The sequence below is a fragment of the Chlorocebus sabaeus genome, chromosome 11, assembly GCF_047675955.1.
Source record: "Chlorocebus sabaeus isolate Y175 chromosome 11, mChlSab1.0.hap1, whole genome shotgun sequence".
NCBI lineage: Eukaryota > Metazoa > Chordata > Mammalia > Primates > Cercopithecidae > Chlorocebus > Chlorocebus sabaeus.
The window spans coordinates 101,013,591-101,032,154 of NC_132914.1; the positions used below are offsets into that span (position 1 = coordinate 101,013,591).

The following is an 18,564-nucleotide window of genomic DNA, read 5'->3' on the forward strand; positions in this document are numbered from 1 at the left end:
TGTGGCCTCTGACTGGTTGGTTACCTGAGCCTGCACAGCCTAAAATATTTACCATGTGGCCCTCTGACAAAGCTTGCCGACCCGTGGTCTAAATGTGGCCTCTGACTGGTTAGTTACCTGAGAAGCGTCTACCAATGCCAGCACCACCACCATGAACCACAGCCATTTTGGAAGGCACTTCAAGGCTAGCTAATGAAATTACAATCAATATTTATATACTTCTATTTTATTCATTAGACTCGGCTCCAAATGACTCCTGTGAGGTCAGGAGTTCGAGACCAGCCTGGCCAATATGGGATCTCTACTAAAAATACAAAATTAGCTAGGCGTGGTGGCACAAGCCTGTAGTCCCAGCTATTTGGGAGGCTAAGAGAGGAGAACTGCTTGAACCTGGGAGGTGAAGGCTGCAGTGAGCCAAGATCACACCACTCCACTCCAGCCTGGGCGACAGAGCAAGACTCCATCTCAAAAAATCAAAAAACAAAAAACAAATGACACTCTGCTGGCTCTGAAAAAATCAAACCCGATCTCAGAGGACCAATTTTTCTCCTCGGAAAACTGTCCAAATAATGTGCTACGTGCTCTGAAAATAATCCCCAAGGGGGAGTTCTAGAAACATCTGCCACAGGCTCAGTGGAAAAACTTGTAACTTTCTAGGGGAACACTGAGGAAGAGTGTGACAGTGAGACAGGACATTGATTTGGATGTTTTTTTAGTTAGCAGCTACACACCTCTATATCCTAGTGAATCCAACTTGACAGAACTCTGTACAAAGTGCCAGAACCCAAGGCAATATAGGTGCGTGGAGGTTAAGGGTCTAGAGTCGGGCTGCCTGTGTGTCGACATCAGCATCACCCGTCACTAGAGCAAGTTCTATCTCCTCTGTGCCTCAGGGTCTGCATCAGAAAAATGGGAGTGATGTTTCAGTCCTACTTCAAAGAGTTGCTGTGAAAATGAAATGAACTTAAAGGTTTCAGTGTCCAGAACACAGTAAGTTCTTACGACATTTTTACACAGCCTGATTCTGCCAACTGAGAACTGTGGTTCCAGAAAAGTGACCTATCTCGCAGTCTCAAGTTTTCTCTCCTGCAAAATGGGGGTGGCTATGTAAATCGTAATTTCCCTTTCTTCCTTTCCTCACCCCACACCTCGTATAATTAATTTTACAAACCACAGAAATATTTTCTGCACTTCCATTCTCTAAAACACACATTCCTTAATAGTCAACTTTTTTTTACACAGGTCAGAAAAAGGAAAACAAAATAAACAAAAAAAACTGTTTCCAAAGCGAAAATGTACTGACACCATCTACGTGCAGTTGTGTTTGTACATGTGACCAGCTGCCAGGGTCACAGAGACGTCACTGAGGGGGAGTCAAGCCTTGCCTATACCCGAATCCTCTAAACAGGAAGGCACATGAAAGCAGTGCTCTGAAGCATGGACTTTGGGACCTGGTTCAAGCCTTGCCCTGCCATTTTATGATCTCACACATAAATGATGCCTAACCTCTCAAAAACTGTTTCCTTATTCTAAAATGGAACAGCTATGCCTATTAAATGAGCAATGTGTATAGAGCCAGCACTCAGCACAGTGTCTGGCACGTAAAAAGTAACTATTAGTAGTGTATGACATGCACAGACTCTCAACTACATTAACTCAGAATTGATGCCACATATTTTTAGTAAATCATCTCACAGACAAGCATAGCAAGCGAAACAGAATAAATCCTCATCAGAGAAGAGCCAAGAACTAATGGGGCCCAATGCATCCTGGAAATGAGGCCCAGGGGGACGTGCAGGGCCCCATGCTCTGGAATGCATGCACCTGGAGCCAGAATGTGGCCTGCCACTCACAGCCTTGCCTGATCTCACTGCTCAGCCCCTCCCACACAGAGTGCCAGCTGGGGCAGGCAAGGCAATTCCCTGCCCATTTCCAAAGCCAGAGGGCAGGCATGGGCAACAGGCCGTGGCCACAGATTGAAGGTGTGTTAGCCAAGAGAACAAGCATCTGTGCCCGTATCCTAAAAATGTCAGCACCCATGCGGAGACGGCTATAGCCCAGGCAAGCTGCAGCCAGGGAGAAAACAAGGTGCCTCACGGAACTGGAAAGGAAAGGGGTACATGGAGAATTAAGGGGATACAGCTACAAAAGAGAGGCAGCTTCCATGGGCCAGGAAATGACTGATACAACTGCCATTCCTCACTTACCAGCCAAAACTGGCTGCCTAACTTAACTCAAGGAAGTAACTGCCAGGGAACTCCAGTAAGTCAGCAAATTGCAGGTATTATCCTCAGAATCAACTGAGGCTGGACCCAGGGATCTTGACTCTTGCTTTGAGACTCTCTCCCATAAGCCATGGTGCCTAGACTGAAGTGTTTGCTTCATAGGCCCCTTTATTTCACAGATGGGGAAACTGAGGCCCAGAATGGCGAAGTCCCACTGTAGCAGGTGCAGACAGAACCAGCACAGACTTAAGCACTGGCAAGGTCTCCTGAATCCCAGTACCCCACAGGAGAGCTCCTAGCAGGCTTCAGTGTGGAAGTGAGGATACTGGATCTTCACTGACAGAGGAATGTGAGCAAACACCTACATTTACACAGGCCCCACAAACACTGTCTAAGCAAAAGAACCCCAGTTGTTATTCTGCAGTCTACTGAAAACAACTTAAGCCTCGTATTTTATAACAATTAAGCAGAATATACCTGAAGTAACTTTCTAACCTCAGGCTTAAAGAAAAAGTGAGAGAGAAAAAAAATATATCCAAACCTGCATCTGTTCCAATAACCCAGTCAAGGTCTGCAGCCAGGTCATAGTTTGAATGTATTGCTCCGTGTTCATGATTTTCAGTTCAGATCTCAACTCTGGGATAATTGCACCAGTTCTCCAGCCATGCTTTAGGGTCAAATCCTGATCACAAAGATCACGAAAAGTCAACATCAGTCTCAACAGAATCTACACTATGTCATTATTTTCCCAGACATGAGAGGCATTCATTTAATTACTTTTTGATGGTAATGGTTAGTTATTCACCAAGATGAATTCAATAAATTACATTTAATTAAAACCAATTTGGCCCCAGCCTTCTATCATTTCGTTCCAAGAAACTTTCAGATCTGGAAATAATTGCCGTGAGTCACAACCCCTGCGGAATCATTAACCATGGTCTGTAAAAAAAACCAATGAGGTCAGGGGCAGAAAAGGGCTCGACCTAAATGCTACCAAAGGTCTTCATTCAATTCATCCACAGACCTCTGTGTGCCAGGCCCTCTGGGTTATGGAGAACCACGGAATCTCAGACTTGGAATGATCACATACAACATAAGCATGCATGACCACATTTTCCATTCCAAATGTTGTCACCCCATATTTGACAAAAGGCCAGAATATTTAGTATCAGCTATGTCCTGGAAAATCTAAGACATATAGTCATCATACTAAATGGTCATTTTCTCATTTGGCAAATATTTATCAAGCACTACTATTTGCCAGGCCCTAAATACTGAGGATAAAACAACGGACAAAAAACTGAGAAATCCCAGCCCTCGTGGAAAATACAGACAATAAACACGTAAAATACACAATGACAGGTGGGGATAAGTACAAGGGACAAAAATCAAGCAGAGTAACAGGAAAAGGAGAGGAAGAAAGGAGGTTTCCATTTTGTACAGGGTAGTTAGGAAGACCAGGCTAATACAACGATAAGGTCGGGGAAAGTATGAAAATATGTGGGAAAAGAAAGATTCTGGCTGAAGAATAGCAAGTGCAAAGGCCCCAGGGTAGGAACATGCTGGAGGGTGGCATGTTAAGCAGCAACAAGTCAGGGAACCTAGATGAGACAAAAGAGGGGGCAGGGGCAGAGGGTGTCTTCAGAGAGGTGGGCTGGGGAAGGGGAAATCCAGTGGGCAACTATAGAAACTCAGGTTTTTACTCTGAGGGAGAAAGAAAGGCTTTCAGGTTTTAAAGCTTTAAGTCTGATTTACCGTTTTAAAGGTTCAGTCTGGCTACTCACCTAAAGCCAGAATCCTAAGTTCTATGTAAGAGTCTAAGAGGGCTTAGGATGCCCGCTCACCTTCACTGGTTCAATTTTTTTTTTTTTTTTTTTGAGACAGGGTCTCACTCTGTCCCCTAAGCTAGAGTGCAATGGCATGATCTCAGCTCACTGCAGTTTCCACCTCCCAGGTTCAAGCAATTCTCCTGCCTCAGCCTCCCCAGTAGCTAGGATTACAGGTGTGTGCTACCACGCCCAGATTATTTTTGTATTTTTAGTAGAGACAGGGTTTCACAATGTTGCCCAGGCTGGTCTCAAACTCATGAGTTCAAGTAATCCACCCATCTCAGCCTCCCAAAGTGCTAGGACTACAGGTGTGAGCCACTGTGCCCAGCCCACTGGTTCAGTTTCTTGAAGTCTTTGAATATTTCTCTTTCTCCTAATAATACATGAAAACCTACAGCACATTCTTTTAAATATTCCCAATGGTGGCAAACTTTCAAAGATGGATTTTATTTATGTTTTTTGATGCACTGATAAAAGGAAAAAGAACAATGGCATTTATTTATTATTATTTAAATGGAAAGATTATTTTGATAAACTCTTTGAGTGAACTACTTATTTCCATCATTTCCGAAAAATATTTATCTTTTTCACAACTCTGTTCTGTTAAAAAAAAAAAAAAATGAGACATTAAAAAGATGCAGCCTACCTCTAGGTTTTACGAAAGCATAAAGACGACCTTAAATATAAGATACATTCTTAAATAAAAGGTACATTCTTAAATAAAAGATATATTCTTTAGTAAGTGAGGCTAACACATCTGTCCCCCAACAAAGGAAAAAAGGGCTCCTCACCGCCAGGTCACTGTATATATGGTCACCAAAATACAACACTCTGGATCCTCTCCATCCAGTAAGCTTCAAAAATTCATATAAATTACCCTGCAATCAAAGAAAACTATCGTTACTATATTACAGCTAGAGAGCTATCTAACCCACAGTACAAAATATTTTTTAAAACTTTCAAAAATTGTTTTTATAACTTAAATATCAAAATATAAAGATAAAAGCACCTTCACGGGAAATCTGTCCTCTATGTCAAATGCACTGTTCAAGAAGGATTTATATTATATACACCTCTTTGTAACTATCTTTCTACACTTAACATGCCGGGGCCATCTTTCCATGTCAATAAATAATCTACCATGTAATGATAGCAGCTGGGAAGTACCATGATTCCTTTCACCAATTCCCTGATGTTGGACAGTTTACATTATCTATTTTGTAAGCAACTTCATGATAAACATTCTCATAGGCAAGTTGTATTAGCTATATATTAATTTTCTTAGGCTAACTTCCTAGCAGTAGAATGGCTTTATCAAAGCTAATTTTTCAAGGCCTAGAAAATATACTTATTGCCAAATCCATCAGATTGTTATATACCCACCAAGAATGCATTAATTCTTTTAAAAAATGATCTTTAGTAACATAATAATGGTCACCAATGCAATTCATTCAAACATTTGAAAGCCTCATATGACACCAAAATATATTAAAACTGTGAACAGGCTAGGTGTGACGGCTCATGCCTATAATCCCAGCACTTTGGGAGGCCAAGGCGGGAGGACAGTTTGAGCCCAAGAGTTCAAGACCAGCTTGGGCAAAATGGCAAGACCTTGTCTCTACAAAAAATAAAAATTAAAAATTAGCTGGGTGTGGTGGTGCATGCCTATGATCCCAGCCACTTGGTAGGCTGAGATGGGGGGATCACTTGAGCTCAGAAAGTTGAGGCTATAGTGAACCGTGTTCATGCCACTGCACTCCAGCCTGGGCAACAGCGTGAGAACTTGTCTCAATAAAATTTTTTTTAAAAACCCACAAAATTGTGTACAAAACATGTATTGTCAGAAAATAATTAGTAATTTGAGTGAATAATATGCCATGAGTAAGTGTTCCTCAAAGAGAAATTTCCAAGGTTTACTACTGGCATCTTAAATGTTACACACTATGAAAGTCATGCCTTCAATTTTGTTTTTAAAAAACCATTCAATTTTGAGTTAGTTTAGATGCTAGCATATTGAAAATATATTGACTTAAAAACCTAAGTTTACCACCAAGTTATAATCAGTCAGTTCACAGGAATCACTCAGAACTGTGCCAGGCACACAGAAAGCCACAGTGAACATCAGCTATTAGCATTATTACCGACCACGAAGCAAAGCAACAAAAAGGAGAAGCTGGTCATGACATACCTGCTTGTAAATCTGGCCTTTCTGCAACTTATGGATTTTATCCCAGAGTAAGACACCTTTCTCATTCATCTTTCGGAAAGGCCTAACAACAGAAACAGGAAACATGACATGGAGTAGTACAGGCTGCCCGCTCTATGAAATACCAGAGTTATTCACTATCACAGGAAGTAGCTCCCTGCAAAAACCTAAAAAAAACCCGAAATCAAAACTCCACCATCACATTCCCTGGCCTAATTCAATACATCCCAAACTGTGTGAAGCCCAGTATCCAAAGGTGTTTCATGAAAAAAAGAATTCCTGGGGGCCAGGCGCAGTAGCTCACTCTTGTAAGCCCAGCACTTTGGGAAACCAAGGCAGGTGGATCACCTGAGGTCAGGAGTTCGAGATCAGCCTGGCCAACATGATGAAACCCCATCTCTACTAAAAATACAAAAATTAGCTGAGCAAGGTGGCAGGCACCTGTAATCCCAGCTACTCAACAGGCCAAGGCAGGAGAATCACTTGAACCCAGGAGGCAGAGGTTGCAGTGAGTGGAGATTGCGCCACTGCACTTCAGCCTAGGCAACAAGAGAGAAACTCCATCTCAAAAACAAACAAAAACAAACAAACAAAAAGAATTCCAGGGTCATATAAATTTGGAAAACACCATGCACTAAAAATGTCCCTCTTAAAAAGCTATTGACGGCTCTGAAAAGCCCTGCTGTAATCAGCTTCCTTTCACCCAGATTTCCCGGATTTATCTGACCATGCAGAAAACCTGTTTATAATGAAAAGTTTACGGAAACACTGCCTTAGTGCATTTATCTGGCTTCATACCTGAAATTAAGCCACTCTAGATAACAAACCAGAAGACCAGAAGCACTAGTTTATGATGGAAATTGGGAGGTAAGGATAATGCCTCATTCCTCACCCTGACACACTGCTAGCCCAAAGGACCCAGGGTTTGTTTGCCTTAAGGTAAAAATAAGTGTTACCCTAAAAAAATAATTTGTTTACCTAATTGTAATACAGAAAAATACAACAAAGAAAAGGTATATGACACAGAATTCTAGACCCACCTTGTACACTAAACATTTCAGTTTGTCTTTCAGTCTTTTCATGAAATTTATCTTTCTTTCATGACTATAAAATGAGATCACTTTGTGTACACTAACTGACATCCTTTTTTCTCTAATATTTCGAGCAATTTTCCAAGTGATTACATATTCTTAAATAAATCATGTTTTACAGTAATACATCATCTTTTTTTTTTCCAAATACGTTTTCGTTTTTTTGGGTTTTTTTTTTTTCGGAGAGAGGGTCTCACTCTGTTCCCCAGGATGAAGTGTGGTGGCACAATCGCGGCTCACTACAGTCTCGACCTCCTGGGCTCAGGTGACACTCCCACCTCAGTCTCTCAAATAGCTGCCATACCTGGTTTATTTTTTTGAGAGAGTCTCACTCTGTCGCCCAGGCTGGAGTGCAGTGGTGCAATCTTGGCTCACTGCGATCTCTGCCTCCTGGGCTCAAACGGTTCTCCTGCCTCAGTCTACTGAGTAGCTGGGATTACAGTTGCATATCACCATAACTGGCTAATTTTTGTATTTTTAGTAGAGATGGGATTTCACCATGTTGAACTCCTGACCTCAGGTGATCCACCCACCTCAGTCTCCCAATGTGCTGGGATTACAGGTGTGACCAGCTAATTTTTTAATTATTTGTAGAGACAAAGTCTCCCTATGTAACCCAGGGTGGTCTCAAACTCCTGGGCTCAAGCAATTCCCTGGCTTCAGCCTCCCAAAGTACTGGAATTATAGGTGTGAGCCACGGCACCTGGCCCAAGTACACCTTTTTTTTTTTTTTGAGACGGAGTCTCACTCTGTCGCCCAGGCTGGAGCGCAGTGGCGCCATCTCGGCTCACTGCAAGCTCCGCCTCCGGGTTCACGCCATTCTCCTGCCTCAGCCTCCCCAGTAGCTGGGACTACAGGTGCCCGCCACCATGCCTAATTTTTTGTATTTTTAGTAGAGAACGGGTTTCATCGTGTTAGCCAGGATGGTCTTGATCCCCTGACCTTGTGATCCTCCCGCCTTGGCCTCCCAAAGTATTGGGATCACAGGCATAAGCCACTGCACCCAGCCAAGTACATCGTCTTTAATGACTGCATAATCCCCTCTCATATGGCTATTCCAAATTTAACTAAGCATCCCCTACTGTAGAGCTGTTAGGTTGTTTCTGACCTCTCATTATTATAAATAACACAAGGATGAATACAGATGGAGGATTATTCGGCTCTTACCCTAGGCTTCAAGAACAAAGACAAAATAGATATTGGGGGAGGGGGCTGAGACACCCTGCCTGCTCCATCCAGGGAAAAGAGTTCAGGGCCCTGCCTCCTCACTTTTTATAAACACGGCAAAGCAGAGGAGCTCTCTGACAAAGAGAGAGACAGGGCCCTTCTGACCACACCCCAGAATCTACTAAGAAAATGGTGAGAGTATCATATCAGTGACTATAGGGCCCCGACCTCCCCTCTTCTTCCTCTAGGAGAGGAGTGCCTTTGACCACTCTGACCCAGCTAGGTGCATGTTTTCTTCTGTGTGCTTCAACACTCCCAGACACTGAAAAAGGATTTTATGTTGCTCCCCAAGACACTGGAAGAAACTAGCCCTGGCCTGGAGCCAAATTCCTTAAACCCTCAATAAACTCCACATCCTGACCCGCTCCTGGTGGAACATCCCTTTCTCTCCTGTCTGCCACAGCAGGCGTCTCCAAACCCTGGGCCGTGGACCACAGACCAAAACCGGCCCATGGGTTAGGAGCCAGGCCGCACAGCAGGAGGCGAGCATCCAGTGGGTAAGAGAGCATTAACGCCTGAGCTCCACCTCCTGGCTAATCAGGTGTGCCATCAGATTCTCATAGGAGCGGAACCCTATTGTGAGCTGCACAAGCAAGGGATCTAAGTCGTGGGCTCCTTATGAGACTCTAATGCCTGATGATCTCAGGTGGAACAGTTTCATCCTGAAACCATCACCCTACCCTACCCCCACAAACCTGGTGGAAAAATTGTCTTCCACAAAACCAGTCCCCGGTGCCAAAAAGGTTGGGGAACCTGTGCCAGAGGATGCACTGCAGCCCACTCTGTAAGTCGGTTCCTCTATTAAGTGCTTTAGATTGATCATCCTAGCGGTTAGTGCTTCTTTCTTTGGAATCCCAACCAGCCCCATCATGGGACGGTTTGCGGCTCTCCCATGCAGGAACTCCCTTGCCACTGTCTTTGGGATGACTCCAGCCGCCAGTAAGTGGGACAAAATACTAACAAAGCAGCAAGCCACAGTTTATAGCTGTTTTTCATCACACTCTAGTTTTTCCTTCATTTTCTTGAATCCCACCCAGCATTTTTCAGTCCCTGCACATGGTTCTTGGTTTGCCGTTTCTTCCTGGAGTGGCTGTGACACTTGGAAAACTGGGACAAAAGGAATTTAAAGCATTAACTGCAGGGCACCACACCCTGATGCTTCAAATCACCTAAGAGAGAGGAAAAGACTACCTGCTTACCAGCTACAGAATAAACATGGGGGTAAAAGTGTTTCAAAAATTACCCATTATTATATAAATACGAGTTTTTTTTTTAGAACCCCAGTGCAGTGATTCTCAACACCATGGACATTTGCAGAGAACAGCTCTTAGTGAACAGGCCTGTCCCACACGTTAAAAGATATTTTAGCGTTCCCTGATTCCTACCCACTAAATACTAACAGCACACTCTCTCCCTGTCACAACCTAAAACTTACCTGCTTCCCCATTCCCAGGGCTACAGTGGCAGGAAGATATTAAGACGTAATAGAGATTTACTCCACGTGATACAAAACCTATGTTGCAGAGAAGCTCTGCAAAATCCGACTGCAATTTTAAACGCACTAATGAGAGCTCTATTTAAAGAGCTACCCAACAGGCAGTTTTGTTGATGCTGTTGTTTTCTTATGCTTCACAATGTGTCTGCATCTGAAGACCTAATTTACTATGTAATAAGTTTGGCTTTTTCATCACTGCCAATCATTTTCTTCAAGGCTACCTCATGGGTCTGAAGCAGCCCAAGTTGTACTGAGAACCATTTCGATGCATGCAAACTGTTATGTGCTCATGTCACCCTCGTTATGATTACTTGCTAGAAGAGTTAAAATTCAAAAGCTATAATCTCACATGCTTATGATTTTGCAACTGGATTTTACCAGGACACACCATCTATATATTCACAGCAGCAAAGGAATAAAATCTAGTCCCCTAGAAAAATAAACACTCACCTCCGCTTATCATTAAAGAAGTTTGGCTTCTCCGCCTGAACAATGACCACATCGAACAGGTCCCTCCAGTCTTTCCCAACGATATAACTCATCCCTTTGTCCCTACGGCAACAAGTCAGCCAGGTTAGTCTAACACTGAAGGGATTAACTATGTTTGTAACTTTTTCTTTCCAATTTCCAACTGCTAAAACAAATGCGATACAAGGAGTGTGCCAGAAGCTAGCAATGAAACACAGAGCAACTTACACAAAGCTACTGGGGCTATTGGTGATGAGAAACATCTTCTTGCCATGATCAGCCAGTTTGGCCAACACTGCACGGGTCTGCTCAGCATAGCAGATGTACTTTTCTAAGAGCAAGAGAAAAATTCACACACAGATTCAGCATGATATTGGTCAATCTGCAAGTACTTTCTAAATGGGGGTACGGGTCCAGCACTGTCCTAGGCACACGAGAAGGAATAAAGGCCTTAAGGAAGAAGCTTTGCCCAGTGGAACATGGGTACATCTGGTGCATCAGTCACAAAGACCCTGCCTCCTCAGTCTAAGTGGAAACAACTAAGTGGCTATAGCTGCCAGTGCCTCTCTTTTTAAATCAGAATTATGTCAAGTTCCAGGACAAAGAGGAGACGGCTAACATGCCAGGATGCCAGGTCCTTAGAGAGCACTCATGCAGCCCCTGCTTAGCACCTGGAATGCAAAGTAAAATGCCGGCATGGTTGCACAAGAAACGGAAGGCTGAAACTCGCTTTGCGATACTGCTGAGCACATACCAATGTCCGCTTCAATTGCTCTGTACATTATTCCTTTGATGTGGACGTCTCGAATTGAATCCTGCCAAAAGATACATTTTTAATCAGCGAAAATACAACTGAGATAGCCTGAGTAACAGTACATGTGAAATGGCAGTCATGATAACTTCTATCCCTAGAAAGTTCGACAATTCAGGCACTACACAAAATTTAAATTCTGGTCCATTTTCTCTTTTTTTTTTTTTTGAGACACAGTCTTGTTATAGCACCCAGGCTGAAGTGCAATAGTGCTGTCTCAGCTCAATGCAGCCTCTGCCTCCTGGGTTCAAGTGATTCTCCTGCCTCAGCCTCCAGAGTAGTTGGGATTACAGGTGCCCGCCAGCACACCAGGCTAATTTTTGTGTTTTTAATAGAGACGGAGTTTCACCATTTTGGTCAGGCTGGTCTCGAACTCCTGGCCTCAAGTATTCCGGCTGCCTTAGCTGCCCAAAGTGCTGGGATTGCAGGTGTGAGCCACCACACAAGGCCAATTCTGGTCCATTTTCATAGGGCAGCCCCTTGTGAAAGCAAAAGTTTCCATGGTGATGGTGGCAATTTCCAATGCAATTTTCAAAAGAGTGTTTGGAAGAGGTAATTTCTGTGAATAATTCTGAATAAAGTCCCACATGACACACGGTAATTTATATGCAGTATTGTGAACAAATGATCCCAGGCCATCTGGACAAAGGGAGTTATTGCTCTTTTATCTTTGTGCCCTTTCCATCCCTAGACCCCAATGGCAAATTCTCTAACACGGAATGAGAGGCAGAGACAAACAGCTAACAGGTTTCTCCTTCTCTTTGGTGCCACCAGTAGGGCAACGAACTGGCAGTGAGACTGTAGCTCAGGTAGAGATGTGGTCCAGGGAGAGGAAGAGGAGGTGGTTAAGTTAAATCCTCTGTGGGTTCAGGAGTGTGGCAGCATGAGAGCAGGCAAGTGTCAAAAAAGAGTCCCACTGGCAGGTGACACTGCACAGGGCCTCTACGTAGTGACATTCCTAGAGGCCTATGGACACTTTCTAGAGCCAGTAGCAGGAGACAGGGCTGCAGGCAAAATTGTGTCTAAGCCTTAGACTGTTGCAGGGAGATTTCTGTTAAGAGGGAGCACTTCTGGACTGCAATCTCAACCTCAATTACCTTTCAGCACAAGCCTGATTCAATTTCACACCAGCAGCAGAAGGCAGTAGTTAAATGCAAGATGGACTGTCTGGCTTAAAATCAAGGCTCTGCTATTTACCAGCTGTGTGACCTTGGGCAAGCAAGTCAACCTCACTGTGCCTCGATGGCCGTATTTGTAAAATGGTAAGAATAGTGCCTACCTTGGCATTATTATGAAGATTTAGTAAGTTAACATGCCTAAAGCACTCATAAGAACAGTGCCTGGGACCTAGTAAACTCTACACAAGTATTTGTTCTTGGTGGTAGTAACACTTGCAGTAAAAACTGAGCTTTCAAATCAACATCTCGCCTTACGAATGCACAGGGCTGCTACAAGTGATTCTTAGATTTTTAAAGACAAACTGTATACACAAAAAAGAGAACAGAAACTAAATACCTAAATTAAATTTGGATAATACCACACTGATATTGAGAAACTATAATTTATCCTCTATCTTCCTAAAACCCAGGATTCACGCTGCCAAAACTTAAATTTACTTATAAATACATAGCAAAAATATTTTAGTGTGTAAATATGTATCTTTAAAAAATATAAATAAAATACATATATTGATAAATATATATTGTAACTATGTAAATACATAAAATAATATAAATATGTTTTAGTACTAAAATGTTCATACAGCTTAAAGAACATATATAAACATGAATATAGAATACATAAATTTATAAATACAAATGATTTGTACAGTAAGTCCTTAACATCTTCAGTAAGTTCTTAGAAACTGCAACTCTATGTGAAACAACATAAAGCAAAATCAATTTTTTTCCTTGTCAACATTAACATGACATTGAAGAAACTGGCGTTATTCAAGGATCTGTTGTACATGGTTTCACTTAAAGTCACGGTTGCCAAGAACCTATGGGCAACAGTAAGTATTCACATATGTTCACATAAACATTTACATTTGTCTCCATCCCCCATCCCCTAACTGGATTCTTGCATGGCTTTTGTAGGACTTTAGAGAGCCACATGGAACCTCTGTGGGCAAAGGAAAAAGGCATCCCCTCTGGGCAACTACAGTGGCACAAGTCCCCCAGTTGGGGGCTTGAATGTAACCTGTCTGATGAAGAGGTACCCTGGCCGGGCATAGTGGCTCAAGCCTGTAATCCCACTACTTTGGGAGGCTGAGGTGGGCCAATCACTTGAGGTTAAGAGTTGCAGACTAGCCTGGCCAACATGGTGAACCTCGTCTCTACTAAAAATACAAAAATTAGCCGGGCGTGGTGGCAGGCGCCTGTAATCCCACCTACTTGGGAGGCTGAGGCAGGAGAATCACTTGAACCTGGGAGGTAGAAGCTGCAGTGAGCCACGATCGCACCACTGCACTCCAGCCTAAGTGACAGAGCAAGACTGAAAAAAAAAAAAGAGGAGGCACTGCCTTGCTTGGGCAGACTCAGGTGTCAGTGGGTACAGGCCGGACTTCCAGCCCCATCATCCCTTTGGCCAAGTGCACTGGCCCTGGCCTTGGCCTTCTGGTCAGAAAGGATCAAAAATCGAGATAACAGTGTCAGCACCATCTTGTTTTAACAAAAATTTTGACTGATTTCCAATTCTCCTGATGTAACAACACCTTTCTTATAATGTTCAAGGTTAAACCGCATATAAGAGTTCCCAGCTAAGAGACTATTTAAAACACCTAACCTAGAAAGGAGGTTCAAGGCTCTGTGACTCCCACTGCAAAGCTGAAACAGACTTAGCACCGTGATCTCTCACTGTGGATACAACCTTGACATCTTTGTACAGATGCACAGGCTCATAGTCGATGTTGTTCTTGAGGAAGTATTCATTCACACAGGACAGGAGGGTCATCTCGGGCAGGGAGAAGATGTCCATGAACTGCTTCATCGTGTTTCCATGAGAGCTCTGTAGACAGGGAGGAAGGAGTGCTTTAGAAACAGAGGCCCATGCCAGGGGCAGAGCTATGAAGCACCAGGAACAGCAGGAAGACTTCTCAGTGACTAAATGAGATTCCCATCATCAACACAAAAAAGGAAAGTTCTAATAATAAAATAATAAAATGGGCCAGGCGTGGTGGCTCACGCCTGTAATCCCAGCACTTTGGGAGGCCAAGGCAGGTGGATCACCTGAGGTCAAGAGTTCAAGATCAGCCTGGACAACACCGTGAAACCCCATCTCTACTAAAAAATACAAAAATTAGCCGGACATGGTGGTGCGTGCCTGTAATCCCACCTACTCAGGAGGTTGAGGCAGGAGAATAGCTTGAACCCAAGAGGTGGAGGTTGCAGAGCGGAGATGGCATCATTGCACTCCAGCCTGGGCAACAGAGAAAAACCCTGCCTTTAAAAAAAAAAAAAAAAAAAAAGGTAAAATGCTCCCCTTGTTCCTTATCATTCACAGCAGAGCTGATGTCTCACTCTAAGTATAACTAGGATATCGACAGAAAAGCCCTGACTTCTCCCAGAGAGTCTAATCACCCTTCCCCTCCCGATTTTTCCTGTGCCCAGTCCCACTTCTGGTTCACACTCTTTCAGGAAGCACAGAGGAAAGCCAGCAAACAAATTATTGCCCATAATGACATAAAAACGCACATAACTCTCCTGAACTGGAGCACACCCTCACAGCCCATATTTGAGCTTAAAAAAGAGCTTTTCTCTGAATGCTTGCAATTTATACTATAGATTCTCCTCAACTTATGACGGGGTTACATTCTGATAAACCCACTGTAAAAGATGCATTTATACATCTAACCTACCAAACATCATGGCTCAGCCTAACCTATCTTAAGCATTCTCAGAACATTTATATTAGCCTATAAAGGCTCATTTATATTAGCCTTTATTATACGGTGTTGAGTGTCTCATATAATTTATTGAATACTGTAATTTACGTTGAAATTACAATGGCTTTGCACCATTGTAAAGTCAAAAAATTCTAAGTAGAATCACTGTTAAGTCAGGGGCCATCTGTACTAAGTTTAGTAACTGACCGGGCATCTTCCATTTCATTTTGACAAAGCAAGTAAGTGAGTGCATCTAATAAGACAAGCAGCAAAAATTCTGAGTGGAAAGAGAACCACAAAAGTTAGAAAAGCAGAGGTTTCCCTAAAGGTAAACAGGGTGGCTGTGTAGCCATCAGCTCTGGCATTTCACAGCCATTCGCCAGGGGAAGCAGTAGCTGTCACACTGACAGCCCCAATCTGTTCTGGAGTCCACTCCAGAAACTAGGGACATTCCTGGAGATGGGGTGGCAAACGGGGTAGGTATGTGGGAGGTAAAAACAGCCTTCACCAGGTGTGGAGGAAGGGCTTCAGAAAGGAGAATCATGAAAGAATCTGGGGGTGTCCCCTTCAAACACTAGTCTCTCTCAACACACAATCTCAAATTTCCCTGTCAATTCCATATGAGCAGTAGGTAAGTTCGACAAGGCCACGTTTCAAGAAGGAAAAAGGCGGCTTTAAATGAATAAAGTGCTGCTCATTACCTTTCCATAGAAGTCGCTCATCTGCTCCAAAGGCACATGGGACCCCTCATACATTTCAATGACTTCTTCATCAGGGACAACACTGAGGCCTCTGGAAAAACCAGATGGTGCAGTTAAAGAGCTCAACTAGAGAGACCAATGATTTTCACATCTGTGTGCAGTGCTGGGATTTTTCAATTGAGGTGCAAGACACTGTCGTCATGACGAGGCCAAACGTGCCACAAGTAAATGCTACAAATATCAGGTAAGATGCTACTACGTTTACTACTACTACTGTTCTAACAAGAACAGTAACGGGAGGAGGAATAATAGTTAATATTACATGGCACGTACTATAGGCCAGATATGAATTACACCCAGTCATCCGTGTAATTCTCAACCGTCCTAGGAGGGAGACACTATTATTCTTCTCGTTTCCAGCTGAGGTAACTGAAGCACAGAAAGGTCATGTACCTGTTCAAGGTCACCAAAGTAGGAAGTGGTGGGTCAAGATTAGAACCCAGGCTTTCCAGCTCTATGGCCCAGGCTCTTACACCACTAAGGCACAAGGCTTCCTAAAGACTTGCTTTGGGGTGGGATGGCTTTTGTTTTAATGTATTTAATATATTAGGGCAGAGAAAGGTGGTTTTTGTCTCCATCAGACATCCTCCTGCCCTCCAATACTCTAGCCTGAGATAGGTGCTGATTTGGTTTGGCTGTGTCTCCACCTAAATCTCATCTTGAATTGTAGCTCCAATAATTCCCACAGGTTGTGGGAGGGACTTGGTGGGAGATCACTGAATCACCGGAGCTGTTTCCCCCATACTATTCTCGTGGTAGTGAGTAAGCCTCACGAGATCGGATGATTTTATTAGGGGTCCCCCCTTTCACTTGGCTCTCATTCTCTCTTGCCTGCCACCACGTAAGGCATGCCTTTCACCTTCTGCCGTGATTGTGAGGCCTCCCCAGCTATGTGAAACTGTGAGTCCACTAAGCCTCTTTTTCTTTATAAATTACCCAGTCTCAGGTATGTCTGTATCAGCAGCATGAGAACAGACTAATACAAGTGCTGAGAATGGAAATTGCCACACCCAAGGCTCAGTGGACTAAACCCCGTGACATGAGGCAGGAAGCCCTGTGGCACCACCACCTTGGAGAGGCAATGAACCCGAATGCTTTGTGACACTGAAGGCCAGTTTCCTCATCTACCATCTGCCTGCCTCTGGAATCTGTAAATGAATCTAGTTCTTCCACATGCAAAAAAAAAAAAAAAAAGAATTGTGAAGTCAGTGGCCAGGGTTTCACTCCTGCCTCTGCCACCAGTGACTAGAGCAGGTGCCTTCACCTGTTCAGCTGGACTCATCCACTCTCAAGCATCAGGAGGGGAAACACCTGCTCTTCTACCCCTTCTGTGGAGGAGAAAGTGCTTGAGAAATAGACACCGATGATTACGAAACTACAGACTGAATAGTACAGGAAATGTCATGCTGTGCTACAGCAGGAGTATAAATAATTCAAGAAGAATTTTAGTTACTAACACAACAGGTTGCTTAGCGTACAAAACCACATGGTCCACAGTAAAACCTATGTACGATATCACTTATGTTTTGCTATGTAACATTAACAAAAAGATCACATCAACCTCTTTCCTCCCATCTCCATCACCCACATTACTTTAAAAAGTTATCTGAGTGGATTTATTAATATTTTGCCTCTGATCTTGATTAATCTGTTACAACTACCAGCCTTTGAAAAAAACAGAAACACTGGACTCCCTTTATCTTTGCTCCAGAAATAAGATAAGACTGGCACTAGGCCAGATCGTTCAAGGCAGTGACCTTGGAAATCAGCCCTTGCTGAGCAGCAGCAGTCACGTGTCCACACTGCTAAGGCTCTAACACTGGAGAGAAAATATAAAAAGTGATTCGGCCAGGTCAGTTAGTTCTCTGCCCTTTGGAAGCCACTGCTGCCTCTAAGGCACAGGCACAGCCACCCAGGCTGCATCCACAAGAGCCAAACAATCAAATGGCAACTCAGAAGAGGCACTGAAATCTGCCAGCTGAATTCCCCAAGAAGCAGCTGCATCAAACGAAGAGCCAAACACAACTGCAGCAGGCATGGGCAGACTGCCCGGCCACATCTGAATGCAGCCTCGACCAGCACTGAAATCGAAGTGGAAGCTCCTTTTCCCCGCTCAGAGTGAGAAACACGAGGTTAGGAGCACAGATCTGAATGAGTCCGCAATGGCTTCAAATCCCCGCTCCCTTCATCACTAGGGATATTACCTTGACAAGTAATTTATCCCTTTTGCGCCTCAAAGTCTTCATTCTTAAAGCAGGGAACTATAAAAGTGCCTACTTCCTGATGTCACTGAGATCACAGGAACTACTACATATAGAATAGCTGGTTTATGGTAAGTACTGTAGAGAGGTTTCACTAGTGTGGCTGTGAAGGGAACCACCCCAGCTTTTCACAAGGTTCCTAGTAAAAACTTAAAATGTAGGTACAAAAATGGGGCTGTGGTGGGGGACCCCTCTCCACCTTCCCAGTCGGCAGCACTCACTGCTATGGGCCAAACATCATAAAATTCACCCTGGTGTAGGGACTGGAGACCTGCATCAGGGCTTAGAAACAAACTAGGCTGAGATG

The 18,564-nt window shown here is 43.6% G+C and overlaps 1 protein-coding gene across 2 annotated transcripts in view; it reads right to left on the reverse strand.

The window, feature by feature from the left end:
- NT5DC3 (5'-nucleotidase domain containing 3) overlaps window positions 1-18,564 on the reverse strand; it is a 69,261-nt gene that overhangs the window by 10,096 nt on the left and 40,601 nt on the right. For both annotated transcript variants that reach the window (XR_012094581.1, XM_008004452.3), the window contains exons 5-12: window positions 15,937-16,027; window positions 14,221-14,358; window positions 11,296-11,356; window positions 10,770-10,872; window positions 10,524-10,625; window positions 6,243-6,324; window positions 4,846-4,932; window positions 2,767-2,907 (exon numbers count right to left, since the gene is read on the reverse strand). Coding sequence is in view for 1 of the 2 variants with exons in the window: in XM_008004452.3 (XP_008002643.1) it covers window positions 2,767-2,907; window positions 4,846-4,932; window positions 6,243-6,324; window positions 10,524-10,625; window positions 10,770-10,872; window positions 11,296-11,356; window positions 14,221-14,358; window positions 15,937-16,027 (805 nt within the window). In the remaining variant the exon portion in view is untranslated. The remainder of the gene's footprint in view (window positions 1-2,766; window positions 2,908-4,845; window positions 4,933-6,242; window positions 6,325-10,523; window positions 10,626-10,769; window positions 10,873-11,295; window positions 11,357-14,220; window positions 14,359-15,936; window positions 16,028-18,564) is intronic.